The 10,723-nt window shown below is 39.3% G+C and overlaps 3 protein-coding genes across 3 annotated transcripts; 1 reads left to right on the top strand and 2 right to left on the bottom strand.

Annotated features, from left to right (window-relative positions):
- Window positions 1-235: 235 nt before the first annotated feature.
- On the bottom strand, window positions 236-2,670 carry LOC106399968 (probable pectate lyase 3). The gene is made up of 3 exons (XM_013840398.3): window positions 2,353-2,670; window positions 1,586-2,273; window positions 236-910 (listed from the first exon to the last, which is right to left on the bottom strand). The coding sequence occupies exons 1-3, from the start codon at window positions 2,559-2,561 to the stop codon at window positions 428-430; spliced, it is 1,380 nt and encodes a 459-aa protein (XP_013695852.2). The 5' UTR covers window positions 2,562-2,670; the 3' UTR covers window positions 236-427.
- Window positions 2,671-3,144: 474 nt separating this feature from the next.
- LOC106398414 (aldehyde oxidase GLOX-like) lies at window positions 3,145-5,383 on the top strand. Its single transcript, XM_048758066.1, has one exon. It carries the CDS (start codon window positions 3,581-3,583, stop codon window positions 5,255-5,257), a length of 1,677 nt encoding a protein of 558 aa, XP_048614023.1. The 5' UTR covers window positions 3,145-3,580; the 3' UTR covers window positions 5,258-5,383.
- Window positions 5,384-7,160: 1,777 nt separating this feature from the next.
- On the bottom strand, window positions 7,161-9,318 carry LOC106397549 (zinc-finger homeodomain protein 4). The gene is made up of 2 exons (XM_013838144.3): window positions 8,931-9,318; window positions 7,161-8,419 (listed from the first exon to the last, which is right to left on the bottom strand). Exon 2 carries the CDS (start codon window positions 8,356-8,358, stop codon window positions 7,426-7,428), a length of 933 nt encoding a protein of 310 aa, XP_013693598.2. The 5' UTR covers window positions 8,359-8,419; window positions 8,931-9,318; the 3' UTR covers window positions 7,161-7,425.
- Window positions 9,319-10,723: the final 1,405 nt, after the last annotated feature.

Below are 10,723 nucleotides of genomic sequence, written 5' to 3' on the forward strand. Positions count from 1 at the left end.
GCTAATAATGTGTAACTGCCTATGTCATAATGTTCTATAATCTATATGACAGATCACAGAGTTCCATCAACGACACACAAATTCCTGGACAACATCATTATTTAAACAACCAATAACCTTCTCTACACCTAACTATAACGTCATTTCGTTGTAATTTTGTCATGACTCATGAACACCAAAAAAAAATCCTAATGCACCAAGCAAACACAAGACAAGACGAGAGCTAGTGAAAATATATGGGGGGAAATTGTACATAGAGGAAACTGAATCCTAATAAGAATAATATTACAAAACCCCAATCATAGAAAAGCCCACTTTCATTTCCTTTTTTCCCCTCTCTCTCTCTCTCTCTTTTCTTGGACAACAAGCAAATACAGAGAGCGCAAGCTTTGTTTGTTGGAAGGCAACAAAATGGTAATTTTAATCATCAGCAGGCTTGACCTTGTTTGCAGCCCAGTACTCCTGCGTCCATGGTGAGTTTACGGACCATCGTTCCCGGCTTAGGTCGGATCGCAAACTTGTTCGGGATAGGGTTCTTCGGTTTAGGGCTCCACGCATTAGGTTTACCGGATTGCACAAAGTAAGCTCCATTCAGGAAGTAATCTCCTTCTGATTGCCAGTTCCAAAGTTTCCAATCAACGTAAGAAGTGTACTCTCTCTTTGTGATCTGTTTGGCTTGTTCGTTAGGCGGAGCGATGAAACGGTTGCCATGACTAATGATTGTAGGGTTCATGTTTCCACCAATTGCATACATTTCCCAATGTGTGTAGTCATTGTTCACCACATGTATCGTTCCGAATCTGACCCGGGGCATTCTCTGTTCCAGTCTCTTACCAAAGTGGTTGAATGCAACTGTTATCTGCATCTTCTTGTCGATCTCGTGTTTGTCATTGGCCCCAAAAAGCATCACCTGTTTTCTCACAAACCAAATTCAAATAAGAGCTTAAAAGATTTATTTACAAAATATAAATTAAACTATGAATTAGAGGACCATAAACATTTTTAAGTTATTCTTGAGTAAAAAAATTGATAATTTGGAACCATAAATAATAATTCTTTAAAATCTGTGGGTCAAGCCAAATGTTTCATTTGGTTGGGCATATTCGTTTACGTGTCGCGCGACCTGCAACCTGCGACTAAGATTACTTCGCTTACGTGTTTTGCGACCTGCGACTTGTGACCTGCGACTAAACCTGCGACCTGCGACTAAAACTATGTTCATTTACGTGTCGCGCAACCTGCGATCTGCGACCTGCGACCAGTCGCGCGATCAAAATTTTCTTAATTTTTAGTCGCTATTTTTTCGGGCGACTTGAATGGAAACCCGCGACTGGTCGTGTGATCAGTCGCGCGGCATCAAAACGAACAACAACCTGGGACTTGCGACATGCGACCAATCGCAGGTCGCATGCTACGCGACAGCAAAACGAACAACAACCTGCGACCTGCTATCAGTCGCAGATCACATGTCGCAGGTCGCGCGATAGGTAGAAATAAACGTAAATAAAATCTCAGACAAAAGGGTATAAAGCATAGTCTATGCCAAGTTTGTAAGAAATACTTTTTAAAGAAATTGTATTATTACCTCTTGGTGGTCCGTGAAGTGGCTGTTGGAGACAGTCACTGCAGTGGATCCTAGAATCGCATCAATCATACCATCAGAACATCTCGTCATCGAGACATGATCGATCCAAACATTAGTTGCTCCAAACAAATTGATTCCATCACCATCACTTCTTGTCCTGAGCCCTATATGTTGCTCGGAGTCTCTGATCAAACCGCCGTTCGCGGGAACAATCTGCTTGATATAGATATTGTGTACGATCACATTATTCACAAACTGCAGCGTTAATCCAGAACCTCCCATGATGTACACCCTAGCTCCACGTCCATCGATCGTTTTATCGCTCGTCATCATCAGTTCCTGTTGCAGTTTTATGACCATACTTCTTGCGAAGATGATCCAAAGCGGTCCGTCTCGTGTCACCGCGTGTCTTAATGTTCCTGGCCTAGGGCTGATAAGTTCGTCGTCTGAGGCATCGGTGACTACGTAGATCGGTCCGTCTTTTCCTCCGCTGGTTCTCCTGCCGAATCCGAGGGCACAGACCGCTAGTTTCTTACGGTTCTTTTCCCAATCACGGTCGCATCTCCAGCATTTGTCTATCGGGTTATGAGCTACGCATTTTCCTCTTCTGTTTTGCATTTTACGACCACGTCTCGCCTGTGAAAGCTCTCTTCTTGTGCTGTTGATTGATTCCGCGGTGTCAAGTGCTCTGTTAAGAAGAACAAAGTTGTTTTATAAGGTTACTTGTTTAGTACGTTAGGTTAACATTTTTGACTTTTAAAACTCACAAAGCGACATGGTAATTCAAGTGGTTGGTGACGTTAAGAGGATAAGGATCGAAAGAGGCCAAAGTTTGTTTCAACGCATCGCCTTGACGCTGCGTCCAGTAGTCGTCGAAGACGGCAATATTGGCTTGAACCTGTGGTGCTAATGTGGCTAATGACGATAAGAAGAAGACGAAAACGTAGCTGCCAATATTCAAAAACGCTGCTGCCATTTGCAAATAGAGAGAGAGAGAGATAAAAGCAGCTGAGATTTTTTCCCGGTGAAAACCACAAGGAGAGTTTGTGGTTTTCAGATCGGGTTGCCGGGTTAAAAATTGTATGTTTGCACAGATTGCTTTTATAGCAAGCAACTGAAGAGAGAGAGAGGGTCAATGGAGGATTAAGAATTAACACAGATTAATCAACCATTGATTTTAATTTTTTTGCATGCTTTTGTGTTTGTCCTTCTTTTGTGGGATATTTTAAGTTATTTGTGCCTTTTCCTAACATTATTTTTAGTGAGATAAATAAATTAATAGCACCTTTAAAACTTGAGCTCCCTATTTTTGGTTTTACCATCCATACATTAGATAAGTCTTGTGATACACGATTCCAAACTATTGAAAATAATAATGGGAAGATAATAGCATCTTCATAACTGGATTTCACACTCTTACTACTAAAAATAAAAGTTACATGGGTACACCTTAACAGTCTTATTTTAACGTACTGTGGTGCAGACTACAGACTCAAAAGCCCAATGGGTTGAATCAGCTGGTGTTATACCGAGTATAAATTGGGCCCATATAAAGGGAACCATTGTTCTTGCCATCCAATTAACTACAGTTGTACTCTTGCAGTCAGAAGCTTAATAATGGCGGGACACTCGGTTCCCCCAACAGAACAAGAAATGCAAACTCAAATCTCATAAATATTTCACACAGCAAGTTGATAAAACGCCATACTGTATATCTCTGTGAAGTTGGACCGTGATCAATTTATACAGATCCAGATTCACCAACTTAGTTTTACATTCCAAAAGCAATAAATAATTTATTTGACCCTTATGATAATAAATCTACAGGTCATTATGTACATAATACACAGTAGCACTGCGAGTCTGTGATTATACATTTCACCAAGAAAGAAAAGACACCATAAATGTTTCTTCTCCTAACCATTTCAAGAAAGACAATACTTACCCAAAAAAGCTTTAACAAGATTGAGAGCTGAAAAAAGAAGAAGACGAGATATGAAAGAGGAAAGATTCAAGAAGAACCTATACGCAGTCATTTTTTCTTTCTTCTTCCTCTGTTCCACGTCGGACTTGCTCCTCCCACGTTCGCCGTTAGCGATTCTCACCGGCGGGAGGTGGGATCTCCTGCAGCCGAGTATAGGCATCTCGGCCATGCACATGCAACTCCTCCACAACAACAAAGTCGTCATCTTCGACCGTACCGACTATGGCCCTTCGAACCTCTCCCTCCCTTCTCAAACTTGCCGAAACGCCACCGTTTTCGACTGCTCTGCTCATTCTCTCCTATACGACGTCGCTTCAAACACATTTCGTCCACTCACTCTCCAATCCGACACGTGGTGCTCTTCCGGCTCATTGAACGCATCAGGCTCTTTGATCCAAACCGGCGGTTACGGCGTCGGCGAAAGAGCTATACGGCTATTCACACCTTGCGAAGGCGTTTCTTGTGATTGGGTTGAGAACAGAGCGTATCTCTCCTCTCGCCGGTGGTATTCCACCAATCAGATTCTTCCCGACGGTCGGATCATCATCGTCGGCGGAAGAAGAGCCTTCACCTACGAGTTTTACCCCAAGAATCCCGGAAAATCAGTTTTCTACCTCAGATTCTTGGCGGAGACGAGAGATCCTAACGAAGAGAACAATCTTTATCCGTTTCTTCATCTTCTTCCCGACGGCTACCTATTCATCTTCGCTAACCGGAGATCGATCCTGTTCGATTTCGTCAATCACCGAATCGTCAAAGAGTTTCCGGAGATTCCCGGCGGCGATAAACGGAATTACCCCAGCACCGGCTCCTCCGTGCTCCTCCCTCTCTTTCTCACCGGAGAAAACAACCGATCGAAGGTATCGGCGGAAGTTCTGGTTTGCGGCGGTGCTCCTCCCGGAGCGTTTCTAAAGGCGGCGAGGACGATCCCTAAAATCTTCGTCGGAGCGTCTCGCACGTGCGGGAGGTTGAAAGTGACCGACCCGAATCCGATATGGGTCATGGAGCAGATGCCGTCGCCACGTGTCATGCCTGATATGCTGTTATTACCGAACGGTGACGTTTTGATCATTAACGGCGCGGCGAATGGAACCGCTGGCTGGGAAGACGCTACAAACGCTGTTCTCAACCCGATTTTATACTTACCCAACGAACCCGACCCGACCCGGAGATTTGAAATTCTCGCGCCAACTCGAATCCCTAGGATGTACCATTCGGCGTCTCTCCTCCTCTCCGACGGCAGAGTCTTGATCGGAGGAAGCAATCCTCACCGGAGTTACAATTTCACGGCGAGACAGTACCCGACGGAGCTCAGTCTCGAGGCCTATCTCCCGCGTTACCTCGATCCGCAGTACGCGCGAGTGAGGCCATCAGTTCTCACGGTGGAGCTCGCCGGCAATATGATGTACGGAAAGTCATTTTCAGTTAGGTTCGTGATTCCGGCGTTTGGAATGTTTGACGGAGGAGTGTCGGTGCGGCTCGTGGCTCCGCCGTTCAGCACGCATTCGACGGCGATGAACCAGAGGTTGCTGGTCTTGCGCGTGAGGCGCGTCGCTCAGTTATCTGCTTTCGCGTACAAAGCTGACGTGGATTGCCCAACGAACTCCTACGTGGCACCACCTGGGTATTATATGATGTTCGTGGTTCACCGTGGAATTCCGAGCGAGGCTGTTTGGGTTAAACTTTGAAGCTGTTCTTCTTTTTACCGTGGACTTTGCGTTTGACTCCTTGTTTTTGACATATTCATTTTTTGAAAAATGTTGTAAAACATTTTGTTTTGGTGAAAGTAAGAGTTAATAATGGAAGGTAAGAGATTTTGCTAAGACTAAAACAATAAGAGATTATAATATTCTTAAATTAATCCATGTTCTTAAACTTTATTTACCTGCTTCAGCTCCATTAGTTTTTGGTATCAGGCTATCAGCCTATCAAGTCATATGCACGTACACTCATTACAGTCCATTTCAAGCCATGTAGTCAATCATGCGACTAGATGGATCGCTTAATTGATTTATGAATATAAAGATACCAAAGTTCGATTTCTAGATCGTTACACCAAAACTTTTCAAGTTATCTTAAAGCTCCTTAGCCTCCTTTTGAAAGTTTAAACTGTGAGGCAGTCATGTGCAACAGTCATGTGCAACACTTATAATTGTTTGTGTGTATCCAAGAAAAAAATTATCAACCAAGTGATACGGTCGCTCGATTCAGGTAAGAAGACATTGGAAAAAAGGTATTTTGATAAATCTGAGTAGAACACCTAATCTTGGTTTGGGAAGCAAATATTGGCACTCGCACCATTAGCAGTTCTTGAAAAGAAGAAGAAAAATTAGAATAAGACGTTTTCTACTAATGGATATTACACAAACGCAACCAATGCATGGTGGTATATGATCCTTACTATACCAATTCTACTTGATGCTTTGCAAGTAGATATATCTGATGCCAAGTTTATTGTATCTGAGACGGGTTGTGTACAATCCTCTTTTCACGGCTAAACCTAACAAATAATGCAATCAAATTGACAAAGCTTAGAGCAAGAAGAAGAAGGGACCTTATTTACAGCTACATTATTGGAGTTTCATTCACAAAATATCATATTTTCTTATTTATTTACCCCCAATAAATGTAATAGCAACGACTCTTCATCCTACAAAGTTTGTCCTTTCTTTTAACACGATGAGTTGGTTATTAGATATCAAAATTACTTGACGTAAAAATGTGTGAACTATTCTTATACTCCAAGATTGTAAAGTGTTTATTATTGTTTTTAGTACGATTGATTGCACTATAGGTATAACGATTCTTGTCTAGCATATATCGATAACACGAATTTAGCTAGCATAATACTCCATCTTCGAGAGTATATGATTCATGTTATTAACGGATGCGATTATGAGCCGATACAGGGATACTTTAAAACTTCAACGATTTCTAAAAATTTATGGCCAGAAAAAAACCTCTAAATTAACTTAAACGGTTAAACCTGAAAAAATCGAATTGGCATTTTCACAAAATCGGTTAAAAGAGAATAAAAGAATGAATTTTATGAATGCATTTAACAATAACACATGCAAGACATGAAAACTATTCTATACAGAAACCAAAGAAAACTGAATCATGTGACATAACAATAAGTAATCTCATCTTAACGACAAATTCTTTAATTTATTCAATAGCACATTAATGGAGTTGGTACTAATTAGTTACTATAAAATGCCTAAGAAGTGGTTAATAAATGTGATCGCTTGTGACAAACCAACTGCATATTTACTCAACCTTCACGCACAGAAGGACCTGACTTACAACTCGCGAGTACACACATTGGTGGTTTCCCAAACAGTATATACACATTAAAATAGAAAAAAGAAAGAAAAAAATAGAAAAGTTAGTGAAAATTGGTAATAAACTATTCTTGCTAGAAATTAATAAAAAATTGAGATATTCTTATACATTTATCACTTTGTTATTGATTCAATTTATTTTATCACTTAGACTTTTATTAAATAGCTAAGCTATATAGTAAATTTTGGTCTTATATTTGCCGAGATTATCTCGACAATAATGATGCTCTAATGATTCAAAACGATATAACCAAAGTAGATTTTCTTACATACCCAAAAGAAGAAGAAAAACAAAAACGACTGGTCATACATTTATTACAAGAAGTTCAATATATATAAATTCCAAAAGGAAAATAGACACTACATCGACCAGAAAATAAAAGATAAATAGCAAAACGAGTTTATATATAAATATAACCCCACACTTACTAGAAAATAAGATTCAAACCCTAGTAGCTCACATAAAGATGACTTATCATAATCAAATCATTAAAAAAAAAGTAATATTAATATTAAATCATGTCGTTATTACCGGACACATCAACATTGTTAACGTTGTTGATCTTGTCATTGTCGTTGCCTTCGAGGTTAATGTTGTTGCTAGTGTTCTTATTGGAAAAATGTAGCTTGTTGTTGTGCATCCAAACCTTAAGGACTCTTCTCTTCACTCCAATCTCTTCACAAAATCTCTGAACAACGCAATCTTCTTGCCTTTGTATCTTCCACCCAACCTTCTCAGCAAAACTCAGCATCTTCTCTTTCTGATCCGGCGTGAACTTCGTCCTAAACCTCTTCTTCTGATTGTAAGGTGGGGGTCTAGACGCGGTGGTTACGCCGTCTTGTTCCATGAAGTCGCCGGACTCCCAGTTATGCATGTACCGATAGTTAGAAACTCCTATCGGCATGATCATTTGGTGAGGCATGGCTGATCTTATATTATGGTGGTTGACCATGAGTTTTCGTGGTGGAGGAGGTTGGTGGTAAGAGGAAATGGCGGTGGCGGTTGTTTCACCTTCGACTTCTTTCCTATGGAAATTTCTGTGGCAATTGCAAACTGAGCAAGTGAGAGCTTCAATGGAGCCATCTTCACCACTAGGCATAAACTCTCCACACCCATCAGTGGCATTGCCTCCCATTGCTGCTGCATGGTTCTTGAGACATTCCTTGTACTTTATCATAGGCTTCTTGATGATTGCGTTGTAACCAACATGATGAGGATCTTGATGATGATGATCATTACTGTTGCCATGACCATTACCATGTAACTGCATTTGTGGTGGTTGAGTAGTAGTAATGTTGTTGTGGTTGTGAGTTGGAGGAGCAGAATCAGAAGCATGATGATCATGATGATGATGGATCATGTGACCATGACCGCCACCACTACCAACAAATGTAGTGCTTAATGGGATGGGTATATCATGATCTTCTTGACTTGCAATTTCCATTTTATTATTAGGTCTTGTACAAAAAAGTGTTGCAAACTGTGCTTGATTTGGGGACAAAGAGCTAGGGAAGGAGTAAACAAGACAGTTGGAGAAGAATCATTAGTAACTAAACTAAGACCACAAATGATTATAAACTATCAAAGGTGGATACTTCTTTGAAATAAATCTTAAGGAATTTTCTTGGAAAGTGACCATTTTTTCATAAATAAAACTATTTTTAATGATTTTACTGAAAAATAACCCAAAGTTTAAAAAAATCCCAGTTGATTAAAGGACAAAATGGAAGAATATCCCAGAAAGGGAAGGTAAGAACTCTTATTGCAAGCCTGCTCGATAAAAAGCTGGCAAACGCACTTCAAAACAAGTCATCTACTTCAATGCAAGTGAGATTTACGGTGGTCAAAAATTTTAAACAAGAAATTGGTCATAATGGACTGTTCTTTGATTATCAATCTCCGTTCATCCTCAAACTTTGATGTGAAATTAATAGCGAGGAAGAGAAAAGTTAAAGAGTGGCTATGACAGAAAACAGAATGAAGTTGTTGATGACTGAAGTGAAGAAGAACACATACCCACACAACTGAAAGCAGTAGACTTTGATCTTAATATGCTTCAAAAGGTCAGAACATTGTTAAAGATATAGTCAGCATCAGCAAAGGAAAGATTATATATTTATTAGGGTCTTGTAATGAGAGACTTTGAAGGAAGAGAGGAGAGAAAGATTTGCATTTGGGTTTGGATGTGAAGGCAATGTGGTAAACTAAGAAGACTTAGGGTATTAATAGTGGAAGCCTCAGGACTAATAAAGCAAAAGAGAGAAAGAGAAAACAAACTATATGTATTGTGCAAATACCAAACTACAAATTTTCTACATTTTTACTCTCTATAATTATGTAGGACGAAGAATAAAAATACCCTAAAACAAATATTGTCCAGAGAAGGGGAGAAACGAAGGAAATTAAAGGTAATGGGTGATTGCTTCGCTTGCACTATCAGACATCAAATTTACACCATTCTTAGAGAGATAAAATGTGTCAGAGACTGGTGGGGAGAGGACTGAAGCAGTGAGGCAAGGATAAAAGTAATATTAAATCAAATAAAATACCTTTCATGGATTTACAAAGCTGTTTACATTGCTAAACAAAAAGCTGTTTACAAAAGCCAAAAAAAAAGTTTTAAATTAGTAAGCTACATGTTAAACAAAATGTGCTTGTGTAAGTTCTTCCGGGCGACGTCGGTTTTTCAAGTCTCTTGATCGTGAGATAAGGAACATCATTCTTGGCAGATGACACAGGAAGGAGTTCTTTGCGCTTCTATCTCTGTGGCTGAGATTAAGCTGATCAGTCATCTCTCAAATTTTACCTTTTTAGGTGTGTGTAATGTTTTCCTTATTTTATTTTTTTGCCTCCGAAACATTTTGTCTAGAACTCTTATGTAAGTTATTTGTTCATTTTATATGATATTAACATTCTAGCAAAAAAAAATGTGCTTGTGTATGTTATATATATATAAGACACGTCTGTAGTTACTCGTTTCGTCGGTAAAAAGAGAAAAAAAAAATATACCTGATAGTATCAAAAGATTCAAAACCTTTGTAAGTTATAACTGGTTTTGTCAGTAAACTTCAAACTTCGTTAATTGGACTTTTGAGAGTGGTTTTATTATACATCTATTGAAATTACACACTTTATTTACCTATAATCACTAGGCCTGAGACTTATTATCCGAGATCCGGATTCGATCCGAAATCCGCTCCGGATCCGCTCCGAAAATAGGATATCCGGGGTGCCCGGATCCGAATCCGGATAGTAAAATCTTGGATCCGTGCAAACCGAATCCGGATCCGGATATCTTAATTTTTAGGTCCGGATATCCGGATCCGGATCCGTATTTTTAAAATACATTAAATTTTTAAATTTTATTAATATTTATATTTGATATATTAATATTTATACATGAATTAATCTTATAATATTATATTTTAGTTTTTACAATATTATAAACATATATAAATATATTTATAAATATTTAATTTATGTATTATATTTAAAAAAATTAGTATTTTTTGTTAAAAAAAATTATTTTTAATTATTTTGACGGATCCGGATCCGGATCCGGGTATCCGCGGATAATAGAATATCGAGACGGATATCTGAAATCCGGATATCCGGAAACCACGAATCCAGATCCGGATATTAAATCCACGGATCCGGATCCGGATACCCTAAATTTCCCGGATATCCGGATCCGTCCCAGGGCTAATAATCACATAGGAGTAATATACAATTCATCTTTGGACTATCTTTTTTTACCAGTTATAAGACTTGGACTCTCGAGTTTGTCATGCCATGCATGTGAATTATAT

The sequence above is a fragment of the Brassica napus genome, chromosome C5 (assembly GCF_020379485.1).
Source record: "Brassica napus cultivar Da-Ae chromosome C5, Da-Ae, whole genome shotgun sequence".
Lineage (NCBI taxonomy): Eukaryota > Viridiplantae > Streptophyta > Magnoliopsida > Brassicales > Brassicaceae > Brassica > Brassica napus.

Coding starts and splice junctions, on each gene's coding strand:
- LOC106399968 (XM_013840398.3), bottom strand. CDS start 2,561: ATGGCAGCAGCGTTTTTGAATATTGGCAGCTACGTTTTCGTCTTCTTC. Junction 2,274..2,352: donor TTGAATTACCATGTCGCTTT/GTGAGTTTTAAA, acceptor TCTTCTTAACAG/AGCACTTGACACCGCGGAAT. Junction 911..1,585: donor ACTTCACGGACCACCAAGAG/GTAATAATACAA, acceptor GTGAGAAAACAG/GTGATGCTTTTTGGGGCCAA.
- LOC106398414 (XM_048758066.1), top strand. CDS start 3,581: ATGAAAGAGGAAAGATTCAAGAAGAACCTATACGCAGTCATTTTTTCT.
- LOC106397549 (XM_013838144.3), bottom strand. CDS start 8,358: ATGGAAATTGCAAGTCAAGAAGATCATGATATACCCATCCCATTAAGC.